Below are 16,482 nucleotides of genomic sequence, written 5' to 3'. Positions count from 1 at the left end.
TGAACTAGGATGCATCGAGTCCCCATGAGCCCCCTAATGAAATCTTAGGTCAAGATGAGGCCGCAACACTGGTGGACGCCTCATCTTCACCCAATATTTCATCGATGTATTCATAGGGGCCCGATGCTAGAAAGTGACCTAGACACTAGATTTTAGACAAGGGTGCTATAGGCATAGGGATCCAATGCACCCTAAGGTCAAGTTTTTTCACATTCTAATAACTCTAGGTTAGTTACTAATCATGTTATTGATTTGATCATGTGGTGTAGAATATAGTATATATAGATCAGTTTGCATCGAGACAAGGAGGATCTCAACATGCGGACCGATGGAAGAATTCAGCTACTATGAAGAAATACATTGGCAACCTTGTTGTTGATATGGTGGTCTTCCATAAGAAACTATCACCAATGAGGGAGGAAACAATCATGAAAATGCGGGCATTGATCAAGTTTGGACCTTTCTAAACACTATTAATAATGTCCATCTTGGAGAGAAGGTAGTGCTAATCAAGCAGTCAAAGCCTATTTATTTATATGAGCAAGCATGTAATGGAGCAATATATGTGCTCGCTACATTAAGTGAGCTTGCCAAAGTATTAGACTCGCTTGTCCCTAGAGGAACAGTTGAAGGAAAAGCATAGAATTTTTAAAGCAAAGAAATAATCCCTTTTTGTATATAAAAGTTGCTCCTCTCTACCATTAAAAAAAGCCAAGGAACAAATGAGACTCCCTATTTGCATGTTGTTATATCCGCCCTTTCTATTAGTCATTGCTATCCACTATCACATATATATATATATTGCTAAATATAAGACATTTTACTTCGTTTGTACATTTATTAAGTAAATATGTGGTTCGTGTAAATATAATGATAATATGTGGTACATGAATGTCCGATGACATGCTATGTATTTATATGCGATAATGTATTATACATTGCATATGTTGGTATAATCCAATTTAAGTATGTAAACATGTGGTGCGTACACATACAATTGTGTATATGTGATAATGTAACTTGTATCTATACACAACAATACACATGTGGTACATCATGCACTATACGTGTACCTTTGGTCATGCATTTCAAGAAACAAAACAAACAACTTTACTCAAAATTATTATAATTGGGTACAATTGTGTATATGTGATAATGTAACTTGTATCTATACAATATGTATGTGGTGCATCATGTACGATATGTGTACCTTTGGTTATACATTTCAAGAAACAAAATAATTAAGTGCACATCTCATGAGAGAAAATATATATATGCATTCCATTGTCACAAAATAAACAAAATATTTTGGCATTCTAAGCTATTTTGTTGTAGCATACATGGCAAGGCCTTTCATCATAAGTGTCATAATCCTATTGGGAATGTCCCTATCATTACTTTTTTGGGTTATAATTTTATTGAGTTGCTTCACTTGTTCTATTAACTATTGTATTTAAAATTGATGTGCAATGATGATATCATGAGAATTTTTTATAGTTGCTTGGAAGATTGTGAATAGTTTTAGTGCCTAATCATTGAGCCACCTAGTGTAACCAAGCAATGCATTTTCACCCTCACACATATTTCAATAAGTTTGTGATTCCTAAGAAAATTGGAGGTTTAATGGCTAGGGAATTAACTAGGTAGATTCCCCCATCAATGTACAAGTGTATGTGCTTCAATCCCATCTGCTTCTAGCTTTGTAAAATTTGAGGGCTAACGTCGATATACTCTATCCCTTTGAATAGTGGGGTGTATTCAAGCTCTATCTCAGTATGCAACTACTTTTTGTGAATATTCATTCTGCTTATTAATTGTGGTCTAGTTATACATATATATGAATTGATTACACAATTTAGCTTGATGAGTGTGTCAAGGTACTCTACATTGACATAGGAAGATGTTAATGAAAATAGGAGGTTTGATGTCTATGGAGATAGGAGATGCACTAATAAACACACTAAGATGTTAATGATATTAGGATGCTTAATTCTATGAAGGTAGATTAGCAAGGTATAGATAGAAACACAAATATGTTAATGTAAATAGGGAGTTGGATGTTTGAGGATGTAGATATTGGAGAGGTACACATAGATACACAAAGATGTCAAAGAAAAGTGGGTAGCTTAGTATGTGAAGGTAAGATAGATAGACACACAAAGATATCAATAAAAATGGTATAGTGAAGTGTCAATGTAGAGTACACAAACATAGATAGATTGCATACACTTGGTATTATTAATTGATTGATTGTGAGTAAGAGAAATCAAGGTAATTCACTGTGTCAAGGCAAATTGCATAGAGATAGAGAAGAGGTCACAGTAGAGCTATGAGAGAGTAGTAAAATGAAGCAAAATAACTCAAAGAGAAGGGATGATGCGTTTATTTTGCTAGTTGACGTGAATTTATGGCCACATTGAATGCTGATCGACCAGATGTTTATTTTGTATTTGCACAACCCTGGTCGCCTCTCCTTCACTTCATGATTATTCATTCATATGAGCACATTACATCTTTGCTAGTTGACGTGAATTTATGGCCACATTGAATGTTGATCGACCAGATGTTTATTTTTTATTTGCACAACCCTGGTCGCCTCTCCTTCACTTCATGATCATTCATTCATATGAGCACATTACATCTTGTTGAAGAGGGAACTCTTTTGGTTATCTAGAGCCTTGTGGGCCTTTGTACACACTCTTGTGCCTTGATATATGGATTCCATTTCTTAAGTTCGTTCTCTTTGAGTTCATGTGTTGTTCTTCTTCTTTGCAGTTATTTGTGTTTAGAGCAGTTCTATGAGATCCATCTCTTTGCTTTTGTTGCTCCACACCATTCTAACACTTTGGATATTCTATCATCTTCTAGGTTATGCGGTTCTATCAGCGCCATTTCTTTGCTTCTACTGCTCCACACCATTCTAATGCTTGGATATGCTATCATCCTCTGGGTAATGCGGTTCTGTTCAAATTATTTGCCAGTGCGGTTTGCCCTCGTACTGACAGCAGTTTTCACATGAAAACCAATTGTGGAATTAAAAACTAACCAAAGCCAGGTAGCAGAGCATAGAATATCTTCCTTTGCACAATCAATATGGAAACACAAGAATTTGAACTGTGGTTTCTGAACCTGTCTAATGATTGCTGTACATAATTCAGAAGATGATAGAATATGATTTCTGAACTCATAAATGCAGCATTCTGATGATTTTTAGGTGACAGACTCTCTCATGGCATGGAGGGTTTCAAACATGGGGATGTTATGGGTCTCAGGGAGCTTCACGGCAACAAGCAGGCATCCCACAAGCATCACCCCACCCATCATCGAGAATGGAAGACTCGGGTGCGTCTTCCCCAACAATGCTGTTGCCGGTGACACAATGGCGCCGACCTGACCAGCCTGGCTCGCCAGTCCCAAAGCTGCATTCCTCACCTCGGTGGGGAATAGCTCTGCTGTATATATGTAGATTAAATTGTAGCCTGCTGCTACCCCAAATATGGCCAGCACTCCACAAGCCAGCCTCCCATTCGTGCTCACACTCGTCCCTTCCTCTGCACCCACTGAGATCAAGGCCCCCATTGAGCAGCTCACTCCTGTCACCAGCATTCACAGAAAGCTTTAGACAAACTTCCACAATAATTCCCATATTGTGAATTACTGCAACATCATGAGCTTCTGCTCGGGAGGTACCCAAATACTTAGCTAGGTGCGGTTGGGGCCAGGGCCCTGGGAGCCCGCAGTCCCCCCGCCCCCAAGCACACCTAGCTAGATATGCAGTACCTCCCGAGCAGAAGCTCATGATGTTGAACAGTTAAGGGAAAAACAAGGGAAATTCGCCCCTTTTCCCACATGGGAAAACATGAAAAACTTCTTTTGATTGAACAGTTCACACCTGTCACCAGCATTACAATCACCAGCATGGGCTTCCTCCCCACCTTTTTCAGCAAAATCGCTGTTATTGCCAGTGCCGGGAGCTCAGCTACCGCATTCAGAGCTATGCTTAGGTGCAGACTGCTCCCTACATTGGATGCATTCAAGTTTATCCCATAGTACACTATTGACGTCTCTAGCCAGATGCAAATCATGATTACCATCCTTGTTCTGGTGGTAGGGTTCCTGAATATGTCCAGGATCGTAGCAGTTGATGGCTCGACTTCAGGCCTCTTGTTTGGCTGTAATGTTTGATTTGATACATTTTGGGCACAGGTTACTGGGTTGTCTTGATGATTTTGAAGTGCACTTGGGATCTCATCAGGGATTTGCAATTCTGTATCTGTTTGGAGGTTGTTCAAGTGATCTGGAGCGTCAACTTGAACTTGGGTATCATTTGGACAGTAATTTACACAGCTCAGAATTTGAACATTGGGTTTTCTGATAGAACATGGGCAATGGTTCAGAACCGATGGATCTGCAAGAGCACTTTGAATGTCAGTGATATCCTTTCGTACAACTATGGTTCTAGTGTTAGGATTTCTTTCTTCTGTGTCTAGTTGGATGCCTGAGGGAATGCTTCTTCCATTTCTTTTAGCTATTTGATCCATCACAGCCAATGCATCCTCAACCCTGCCTCTTGTAAGATACCAGCGCGGTGACTCGCTCAGAAAGGGCAATACAAGAAAGCAGTAGAGAAAGCAGGGTACGGATATGAAAAGGTAGAGGTGCCTCCAAGAGCATGTGAGGTATGCGAAGATTGAAAGCATGATGATTCCACCAGAGAAGAAGTAGAATGCTGACATGGCTACAGGACCTCTCTTTGCAGGTCCAACAGCCTCAGTTGCCAAGACAAAGCAAGAGAGCCCCATACCACCACAGTTGAGCCCTGTTGCAGCTCTTAGAACAAAGTATGTCCAGTAGTTTGGAGAGAAAGCAGTGCACACACTGCAAACAGAACTCAAGCAGCAGGTAAGTATGAGCACACCTTTTCTGCCAAGAAAGGAGTCGGAAAGGCTTCCGTATACTCCAGCTCCTGCATTTTGAATTGCCATATATGATCTTAGTGAAATGGTGAATTGAATTGTACATATCATTGCTCAAATATACACTATTGTTGCATTAAAAATCCATGCTTGAATTATCTAAGATTGATGCAATATGCATCATTTCTGAGAAAATCCAGAAGGCTGGACATAATTTACACATTTTTGGAGCATTGCATTCTGTTTGATCATTGCAAATTGGGGTTGCACCCTGTGACAGTATAGTTAGATGAAATGGACAGCCAACATGAGAATTAAGCAAACTTGGGTTGTAGGAAATGAGAAATGATTTTTTCTCTGCAGACATCAGGAATGCAACAGCAATATTCTGACATCATTGATGTTTCTGAAGCTGTCTGTGAGTAACTGTAATACCAATGCATATGCCATCTGTTCTTATGGACCGTCAGACTAATATAATTGTCTACTCCTGCAAAAACGTTGTCCTTAGCTTCCGATAAAGTATTATGGAGGTGAGGCAGCTCAATATTATAAACTTGGATGTATTATTCATGGTGATAAATCCTAAGACTATTAGTAAGCTCTGTATCATGTTGCAAGGATCTCAAGTTGTGCAGGATAGACCTTGTTGGTAGATGATTGTCTTGTCTACATGACTAAACTGGTTGTTTGAGGGCAAGCACGTCCTTACTATGTCAACAGACATGCTTTCTACAGAAGTCGTCTGCTATCTGTGTGATTTGAAGATTAAATTATGGTGATGGAGGATACAGACAGTTGTTTGCAAGATATTTCAAACGCTAAATTTGTTAGTCACACACAGTAGGAAGAGTGTAAGAGGTGTAGCATACCGAATAGACCCCCTACAAAGAAGACACTCTGCACCCAGCTGATCATGTACTCTTTGCCACAGAGAAGGTCCCATTCTGAGACTGTAGACTGGTGTTTACCTCCAATCCACATCCATTCCGATGGGTCCATGCTACATATGGTGGAGCTGGAGGTGCATATGGAACTGCTACTACCAATTGCAGATGCGTTCGAGGGATAGGGCATTCGTAGCATGGATCCATTATGAGGATGATATCCGGCAGTGGTGGAATTGATACAAGTCCACTCGGGGGTGCTATCTGAAAACACCATAGAAAGAGACAGAAGGGCATTGAGTGTCCAGGCAAGGCTTGAGAGGGTGAAGTGGAGCAGCTGGGCAGGTCCAAACTGGCCTGCCCACTTCTCAAGGACTTGATCAATGGTGAATTTCTCGGATGGGGGCAGCACCAGAGGTGTGAGGAGGTCCATGGAGGGGGCATCAGCTGCATGCGGCAGAGGACTAGCCATGGCGATTGGGAGAAGGTGGGCTTGTTCTTCCTGAGGGGATTGGGAGAAGATGAGCTGGTTCTTCCTGGCTTTGATCTGTGGCCATGGCCGCTCTTATAAGTATTACAGTACTGAGCTGTGTGAGTGTGATTCTCATGGATGGCAAAATGATCCAGACCGTGCTCGTAAAGGTACAGAATAGTATGTGCCCACATAGTACGATGAATCATGAATCACAATGCATACTGTGCTTTTATCACGCGCACGTGCAATGTCCATCACCCTATCTGAATATGACATTATGTACAACACACGCACACACACACTCTCTCTCTGTGTTTCTGTGTTCCTCCCCTCCCCCCACCAGAATTCCTACTTCTGACTGTCCCTGTCTCTGTCCCTACACATAGAATTCTGTTTTTTGGTAGAACCTTAGTAGAGCTATCGTCCCCCCATCTATATCCTGTCATTAATATGGGATCGTCTAAATATGACATTATATATATACTCTCTCCCCCCCCCCCCCCCCCCCCCCCCCTCTCTCTCTCTCTCTCTCTCTCTCTCTCTCTCTAAAACACACACACAAACCATCCCTACACAAACTTCTGATTTTGGGTGCTTTTTTTTTTCTTAAAACGAGGTAAACTATATAAATTATGAACAAATACATATTTACTAGGCCTCACAAGAAAGGTGGCACTAAAGAGTGGAACCTTAGAACAACAATATGCCTAAGTTCTTTTACTTAGCATGGAGGGGGCTTTGCCATCAAAACAATATAACCGCTACACACAAGTTGAGACTTATGTCGACTCCACAATGTAACACAGAATAAGATGGCAGTTAATGACAAAAAAAGGTAGACAACTAAAAAAGCATTTTCACACACACACAGAGATGGTTACATGTTGACACGTGTGAAAACTTGCAATAGTCTTCCTAGTATCACTACTTTTGGTGATACTTGTTCCACTTCCTAAAGTTTCATAATTTTAGGGACACAAGTTCTAAGCAATTGAGTCACACTCTGATAAACTAGAATATATGGACTTAGTTAGGTCAAATGGACCTAGGCATGGCATGGTCCTTAGAAGAATTATCACCATCTTTGTACTCTCATTAATCTGGGATCATCTTCAACACACATAAATTAAAAGCTTTTGAAAAAGGAATGTGAGCCTAGGTGTAACATTCGTGCGGGCTCTTCTCCAAACAATCAAATGTCCTTTGCTTGCCTGTAGTGGTGGACCCAAAACTAACTGCCGAGCCAAACAAATAACTGTTAATACGCTTAGTTTACTAGGCTAGGCTCATAAAAACATTGGAATGACATAATTGGCCAATGTGAGAAAGATTTTTTTAACAACCAATACAATAAAGATGTAAGCATAAGATACAATGTCTATTCGACTCTAGACGTGTCACAATTAGCATATAATATATTTCAAATCACTCGCATCTCAAATTGATTTGACATTATTATGCATATAATATATACGCACAAAACATATTTGATCAATGGGAATCTTGCTTGGACGACAAGGTACACATTTGTACTTACAGGAGATACTAGCGCTTCGAGAACTCTAAGCACAAGGAAAGTTGTATATAGGACACTTAGTAGGCTCTAAAGATTTTGTTGATATGACTTTGTTTTGTAGTATTTAAAACCATGGTTCAACCATGATGCATCATTTCTTGAAATGTTGTAAATACCCTTTTACTTTAATATAAATCTTACATGACAACTGTGTTTCATACAATTTGAGTGGGAACTTTTATGATTGATAACTAGCTTAGACATGCATCTTTTAAATACATAGTTCAATATTCTACAATTCCATGTTGCCAATGCAGTGCAAATTTTGAGAAGAGGATTACAACAAGTATGTGTGAATAATAGAATGCAAAAAGGAGAGCTTGGTTAACAAGAAATGAAAAAGTTTGGAAGATATACTTTCTTTATATGCTACAATAGAAAGGCTTTGATTCTAGGGCTTATGAGTGCGCCATTTGCTGAATTGGGCCACTTGGTGCAAATCTCGTGTCAATCCACAAATAGCTCATGGTGGTCAAGCTTCATTGCTAAGGTTTTAAGCTTTCAACGATCAAAGTCCCTTTCACACTTAAAAGCTTGATTGCTAAGGTTTTAAGCCTTCAACAATCAAAGTCCCTTTCACACTTAACCACTTTGCAAACTAAATTGTTTAAAGGCCCTCTTCACACTACTTGCTATTCGAATCGATTCATCTCAAAAATAACTCTTGTTCGTGCATATTTAGCCTTTGGAAAATCATGTTTTGTAATCAAAGAAAGACATTACTATGGAAAATAAAAAGTTTTGTAATCAAAGTAAGACACTACCATGGAAAATAGCCCAATAGGACCTTCAACAAAAATCATGGCTTAGCTTCAAACGTTTCATTTGTGAGAAATGCGGGATCTAGAGCATGGCAAAACCGGAAGCTATGGAGGATGAAATGAGAAGTGTGGACTCATGATGGAGAAGACAAAGACACTGTTTGTTACACAAGTGAATTAGGTTCCAAGATTGAGACTTGGACTCATAAACACAATCTTGTGTATGTGGACAATGACATTGACACTTCACTGAAAAGAAAAGAGTACTATCATTGCATTAAGAAAGGAAGCAAGTACAATGCTTTATAGGAAAGTAGCAAACTGCAGTAGGCACCATTGTGCATATGGGATAAGTTAGCCTGCATGTCCTTGGCCCTGAAGCTCCATACAAAGTGGCTGTTTAGTGAGTGTGATTGCTGAATCTCAACACCCCTCCTCAATCACAACTAGAAGGGCACAAAGTGTGTAGAGGCTGCAATGAGAACCACCTGCAAAGTGTGGGCATACCACAAACATGGCAAAACACCAGAGGCTATCGCAGAAAAGGCTAAGTGTGGGTACCATAAACATGGTGGACATCCAGAGGCTGTAACAGGGGCCTCACAAAGTGTACAGGGATTGTAATGCCAAGTTACATAAGGAAGTTACAAAGCTTATGGCAGGAAGCATTAGGGCAAGGAAATACAAGGCTTTTAAAACAGCCTATCAGAATTATGAGAGTACAAGGACTGATGAGTCTTGTCCTTCCGATCCTGGTGGTCTTCATCTTCATCTTCTTCTTCCTTTGCTCCATTTTCTTCTTCTTCTTTGACTGCGACTAGATAGGCCTTTTGGGATCTCTTTCTTGCGTGGCAGAACTTCTCGGTGTGTCCAATCCTTTTGCAGAAGTCACAGAAGAGTTGATCCTTCTTGCCTTTGTACCTATTGCCAACATATAATGCATGCTCATCTCTAGAGGTACTTGGTTCTTCCTTAGTTTTTAGCTTCTTTTCTTCTTCTAACAGTGATGCCTGGATATCAACAAGTTCAGGATTTGGCATGTTGATTAAAGTTGTTGATACATTATTATATTCAGGAGGCAAGCTCTTAAGTAGAACACCGATGCAAACATCTTCATCCATTTTAATGTTGATTCCTGCAAGTTGGGTTAGGAGTCCTTCCATGTAATTAAGATGTGTGGCAAGTGATGTGCTGGACTTCATTTCAAGCCTGAAGAACTCAATCAAGAGACCATACTTTGATGATTTAGATTGTGCACCGAACAGGGTGTCAAGTCTTTTCCATGTATCCTGTGAGGTCTCACAGTTATCCACATGGTGGATATAACTGTCGTCTAGCTCCAGTTTGATAATGGCCTAGGATCTATCATCATTCTTTTGCCAAGTAGTTGCAAGGTCCGCGTCCCGAGGTTTCTTCTCTTTGCCATTTGTGATGGCCCAGAGACCCTTTTTCATCAAGATGAGCTTGATGCGGGTTTTCCAGGTGTGGAACCCGACTCCTTTGAATCGAGCATTTGGAGAGTCTTTTCCCATATTAGACTTACGGGAACAGTAGCAAATCAACTTCAGACTTATTAGATTTGAGCAGCAGAAGAGTTGGTTGAGAGACACAAGTGCTAAAAAACACTAACTGAGTGTCAATGAATACCAAATCTGCAAAGTCCTTTACTCTTTTAAAATCCAAGTGATCTTCCCCTTCTTGATTTGATGCTGATACCTTCAAATCTGAGTGACAGTACTTTAATGAACTTCAAAGAGTATTGCTCAGTGATTAAAATCACTGTTGATAACTTCAGTGAGAGAAACAGTGAGAAATGTCAGAATTTTGAAGCTTTGGCTATGGCTTCTACATTAGGGTTTTTGGGGGCAGCCTGGTTTTTTTTGCTGATTGCAGGAGCTACAGTGGATCATTTTCAAAAAATTTTATATGCCTAGGAAGCTGACTTCATGGGCTATCAAAGCCCCATGATAATCATCAACATCGTGAACTGTATGCAGCACGCAGGTAGCTCGAACGTAAGCAGGCGCAGTTCTGACAGATTTTCGCGATTTCCGCAATGCTGGAGTCAGGGCGCAGTAATGCAGTCGATTTTTGTGCCAGGATGAATCGCCTTGAGTAGAGGAACAACTCCCTAGAAGAAATCGTGGGCTGAAATGGCCTTGTTGAGGAGTTATTGAAGCTCCAAGTAAGGTAGGTCCTGTCTGGCTATGGCAGACACAGAGCAGAGATTGAGGATTTTCACAATCCTGAGCTCCAGATGGTCCAATGTCCTAGATTGATGTGATACAGGGAAGCTTTGTGAGTTGGGGAATACTTTTCCAGAAGGAACCTCCAAGAGATTTGACCTGTGGAGTGAGATATAAGCAGCTCAATTTGACAGGGTACTGCTGGCTATGGCTGCCATGGAAGCTTCAGTGAGAGTAGAGTTGGGAGATGAAGTCATGAGCTGACATTGAGCTAGATTGAGGTTGAGAGGAATCAAGAGGGGCTAGAGAAGCAATGCCATGCCCAACTGGGCTCTGATACCATGTGAGAAATGCGGGATCTAGATCATGGCAAAACCGGAAGCTATGGAGGATGAAATGAGAAGTGTGGACTCATGATGGAGAAGACAAAGACACTGTTTGTTACACAAGTGAATTAGGTTCCAAGATTGAGACTTGGACTCATAAACACAATCTTTTGTATGTGGACAATGACATTGACACTTCACTGAAAAGAAAAGAGTACTATCATTGCATTAAGAAAGGAAGCAAGTACAATGCTTTATAGGAAAGTAGGAAACTGCAGTAGGCACCATTGTGCATATGGGATAAGTTAGCCTGCATGTCCTTGGCCCTGAAGCTCCATACAAAGTGGTTGTTTAGTGAGTGTGATTGCTGAATCTCAACATCATTTGACATTGAAAAATTCGAGGGTGGGGAGAAGTATCACACTTGGGTAACTTAGATATAGTTTCCACTCGTAACACAAAAAACTGTGTATGGTAATTCAAGATAACATGCTGTCAAAAATAACTAAATAATGGATAGAGAAGGATGAATAAGCACTTGCGTTAGTTGATTTGCATCTTACTCTAGGTGTTATCACCACATTAATATAAAAGGAACAACAAAGAAAGTGCAGGAGGAGGAGTTGAATAAAATTTTCAGTGCAAAAGCAAAAAATCAAGAGATGTACTTACAAATGGATTTCTACAGTTTACAACATGAATACAAGGTTTCACTTGCATAATATTCATAAAAACTAAGAATCTTAATTAACCAACTTGAAGGAATCCAATATAAAATCCCTAAAAAATGATTCAATAGCAACATTACTTGTAAGCCTATCTAAGGAATATGCATCTTTGAAAGATTCACTCCTTACACATGAAACACTTAACCTTAAAGAGTGCATATCATCAATTCTTTTGAAAGAGAAGAAACTTAACGGGCAATTTGACTTATCTACAAGCCACAGACACATTATTCTTTACAAAGAAGGATCCCAAGGAATGCTACCACTATAGAAGGAAAGGAGACATTAGTGCAGAATGCAAATTGAAACACTTACCCAAATGTAATTACTATAAGAAGATAGGACATCATGAAGAGGTATAAAAATTCAAAAGACAGTCGATTTTCATGGAGAGAAACAACCAAGGCAAAAAGATAGAAGGACACATTTTCTGAACACAAGAAGACTAAAGACAAAGAGCTTGACCACCCACTAGTAGTAGCCATAGAATGCACTGCACAAGCTTTTCAGCAGATCAAAGCATCTTTTTATCAAGATTTTAGTCAAACTGAATGCCATCGTGAAAGTTGGAAAGCCTTTCCATCTTGGAAGGTCATCTACTATGAAAGCGTGATAGTTGTGAAGGATTAGTATAGCCCTATCTTGATTTTCATGTTGAAACACATGGATTATCCATTTAGCTACTAGTTTGTTTGCTAGTTCCAATAGATTGGAAAGCCCTAAACTCCCTTCTTTTTAAAGTTTAGTGTAGTCAATCCATGAAACCTTGGAAGATTAAATCTTTCATTGTTTCAAGACCATAGAAAGTTCTTAGCAAGTCCTTTTGAACTTTTTAATCTTGAGTTTGGATGGTTTCCATAGCAGGATAATAGGTATATGGTTGAAGGAATGAGGACATGGTTAAGGATTACTATTCTTCCTATAAAGGAGCATTGTAATTCCCTCAAGTATTCCAACTTCTTTTTTTACTTTATTGAGTACCCAATCTCATCTCTATTTTAGCAAAAATCCAAAGCCCATAGGGATCCCTAGAAGTCTGAAGACTTTTCCTTCTTCTATTTCTTTGCATCCTTCATCTAATAGCCACTGGGGGAGGCTTAATTAGTGTTTTAATTCCTGTTTTGGCAAGGTTGACCATCGAGGCTAGACAGAAGGTTTGGATGCATTCCCAAAATGCTTTGATTGAGCTAGGATCATTATTTAGTGTGCCATTTGTATCATCGGCAAACCTATTGAGGACCATGTCCTTATATTAGGTAGAACAAAACCTCTCAATATTTAAATCTTCCATCTCTTATCTCATCATTTACTAGCCATCCCAAGGCATCAAACACAATAGCAAATAATAAGGCGCTAAGGGGATATCCCTATCTCATGGATCTAAATAGAGGGAAGGGTGCTAAGACTTCCCCATTGATGGCCACCTTGGAAAAAGCATTCCCAAAGAGAGTGCTAACAAACTTAATGAATCTCTTCCCTATTCCCGTATCATGGAGAGACTAAAGATTAAAGCACCAATCGAACCTATCATAGGCTTTGTCATAGTCAATCTTCAAGAATAGGAAATCCCGATTCTTCTTTCTAGCACATTAGAAATTAACCTAGAGACTAATAATGGAGTCCAATATGAATCTTCCATTGATGATAAAGCCTTTTTGTTCATTCCTCAACCACCCATCTAGATGGGGGGGTTGAGCCTCCTTAAAAGAGTTTTAGCAAAGATCTTGTATGATGAAGATTGTCTCTAATTGGAAAGATTGCTCATGTTATCCCTCTTGTTTATCAATTTTATAACCCCCTAATTAATGTCAATGGGGAGGGCCCCAAATTAGACAACTTCCTTCCATACTTTAAGAAAGGGAGAAATGAGTATTTCCTTGAATTTCTTATAGAATTTGTCACTAAATTGATTGCTTATTACGCATTCTCTATTTACTAAATTTATGTCAATAAACTAATGACTCACTTTTATGTAAGTGTTGATGATGATCTAGCATGGCCATGAGACCATTTAGAGACCAGTATTCCTAGTGCATCACTTAATGGGGTGATCAAAGTACTGTGATAGCGATATCTGGTACAGGCAATACAAGTTATGAAGGGGGAAGGAAGTGTCTGCCAAGTGTAAGAATGTACTCAAGAACCAAGGAGCTACACATAAATGAAGATGGATTGAGTTCTAGGAAGAGGAAGTTCATTAGCATTGTGTATATGTATTTATATGTGCATCCGAGGACGCCTGGGAACATTTACTTGTGTGTAATGAGCATTGCATTCATTTGGGGTCATCCTCTGTCAAGATTGTGGGAGAGAAGGAAGGAGTCTCACTTGTAGCTTTCTTGCTTGCACAATGGGGGAATACACACAGAGGTGGAGGCTGAAAAACAGTTTTCCTCTTCTTAGTTGTGTAAGCCAAAAGAACACTCATACAAAGAAATAGAAGAACCATGTATATGGGTCTCAAACCAAACTCAACTAACTAAGGTGGTATACTAACCAAGCCACGAACTAGAGTAGATAAGGATAGCTGTCATCTAGCTATTATTCATGGGCGGTGTACCAACCGCGTCTACAACTGACAAGTCGGTGACATAAATGCACAACGGTCACCTTGGCATATCACGAGTGGAGCTCGATATCTCAACACTCCCCCTCGAGCTCAATCCCAATTCCTACACACCAAGCAGGTCTCTGAACTTGCGCAGCTTCTCTGTGCCCAATGGCTTCGTAAATATGTCAGCTACCTGATCCTCTGTGCTGACATAAACTAGATCAATAAGACCTAGTAAAACCCTCTCCCGCACATAGTGATAATGCACCTCAATGTGCTTTGTTCTAGCATGATAGACTGGGTTATTTGCCAAGTGTATACTGCTCATGTTGTCACAATAAATGACAACTTGCCCATCTGTAGGCTGATGCATATCATAAAGTAGCTTATGCAACCAAGCTACCTCACATGCAGCCATTGCTGCACCCCTGTACTCAGCCTCTGTGCTCGACAAGGCAACTGTAGGCTGTTTCTTGCTGCTCCAAGTGACTGCAGCACTCCCAAAAGAGAACACATATCCACTGGTAGATCGTCTATCAGAAATACTACCAACCCAATCAGCATCAGTGTATCCATGCAACTGTATCTGAACCCCAGTCTCATAAAATAGTCCATACTGCAATGTGGACTTCACATACCTGAGTATGCGTCTAGCCGCATCCGAATGTGGTTTCCTTGGAGCCTGCATAAACTGACTTACCAATCCAACAGCATAGCTCAAATCTGGCCTGGTAATAGTCATATAAATCAAGCTTCCTACTATACGTCTGTACATAGTAGGGTCTTCTAGAAGCTCACCTGCATCTGTGCTCAGCTTCACATTCTGCTCCAAAGGAACTGAAATAGGCTTACAGCCTGTCATCCCATATTTGGACAGCATGTCCAATCCATACTGCCTCTGCAAGAGCTGTATCCCACTTGGTGATCTAATCACCTCAATGCCCAAGAAATAACGCAGCTCTCCCAAATCCTTCATCTCAAACTTCTGCTTCAATAGCATTTTCACATGAAGGATATCTTCATCACTGTCACCTGTCATAATCAAATCATCAACATAAATGACAAGCAGCATAATACCTTTCTCTGTTTTTCTCACATAAAGTGAGAAATCTGCCTTGGAAATCTGAAAGCCAATAGTGACAAGATACTGTCCTATCTTGTCAGACCATGCTCTAGGTGCTTGCTTCAAGCCATACAAGGCTTTCTTCAACCTGCAAACAAACTCAGGATGAACATCATGCACATAACCTGGTGGCTGCTCCATATAGACCTCTTCTTGCAAATCGCCATGCAAGAAGGCATTCTTTACATCCATCTGATGTAAAGACCATCCCTTTGATGCAGCCATAGCAATGACTGCTCTTACAGTTGCCATCCTTGCAACCGGACTGAATGTTTCTTCATAGTCAATGCCATATGTTTGTGCATACCCCTTGACTACTAATCTTGCCTTGTATCTGTTCACAGAACCATCTGCATTGTGCTTCACCTTATAAACCCACTTACAGCTAATTGCATTCTTACCTTTAGGCAAAGGTACTAACTCCCATGTAGCATTTGCTTCCAAGGCATCCATTTCTTCATCCATGGCTTTCTCCCATTTTTCTTTTCCCATGGCTTGCTCAAAAGAAGTGGGTTCTAGTTCCTGTATCACTTTGACCATATATGCATAGTGAATGGCTGTAAATCCATCATATTTCAGCCTATCTACAGGATACCTAGCTCTCGTAGACTTGAGCAAAATAGGTTCACTCCCAGGTACTCTCAAAACATCCCTGGTCTTCCTTACTCCAGGTGTAACAATAGAAGGAATACCCAACTCATCATCAATGCTCTGTTCTGAGCCACTGGATTCACCATCCACAAAAGAGTGACCTGCATTCACATCAAACATGGGCTGATCTACCTTCTCTTTTCCTTTTCGTGATACCTGCATACCACTATCTGCATTGCTTTGAGAAGATTCTCCTGATCTCAATCTGCCTATCCATGGCGAAGAATGTGAACCACTGCTAGAGGACACTCCAGGTCCACTAATATTTTGTGACTGCTGTTGTGAATTCTGTGCAGCATTAC

At 40.2% G+C, this 16,482-nt stretch overlaps 1 protein-coding gene across 3 annotated transcripts; it reads right to left on the bottom strand.

The window, feature by feature from the left end:
• Window positions 1–2,411: 2,411 nt before the first annotated feature.
• LOC148034775 (organic cation/carnitine transporter 4-like) lies at window positions 2,412–6,607 on the bottom strand. 3 transcript variants are annotated; one of them, XM_087679749.1, is made up of 4 exons: window positions 5,789–6,607; window positions 4,919–4,966; window positions 3,893–4,408; window positions 2,412–3,593 (listed from the first exon to the last, which is right to left on the bottom strand). In XM_087679749.1, exons 1-4 carry the CDS (start codon window positions 6,273–6,275, stop codon window positions 3,211–3,213), a joined length of 1,434 nt encoding a protein of 477 aa, XP_087535875.1. In that variant the 5' UTR covers window positions 6,276–6,607; the 3' UTR covers window positions 2,412–3,210. The 3 variants fall into 3 exon arrangements, with proteins under 3 accessions (XP_087535875.1, XP_087535874.1, XP_087535873.1); XM_087679748.1 differs by having other exon boundaries at window positions 2,413–3,593; window positions 3,893–4,819; XM_087679747.1 differs by having other exon boundaries at window positions 2,413–3,593; window positions 3,893–4,966.
• Window positions 6,608–16,482: the final 9,875 nt, after the last annotated feature.

Source organism: Lygodium microphyllum, chromosome 6 (assembly GCF_053477565.2).
Source record: "Lygodium microphyllum isolate KBCC chromosome 6, Lygodium_microphyllum_v1.1.10, whole genome shotgun sequence".
NCBI classification, from domain to species: domain Eukaryota; kingdom Viridiplantae; phylum Streptophyta; class Polypodiopsida; order Schizaeales; family Lygodiaceae; genus Lygodium; species Lygodium microphyllum.
Note: the sequence above shows the minus strand (reverse complement) of the source record. Positions and strands in the feature narration are given on the sequence as shown.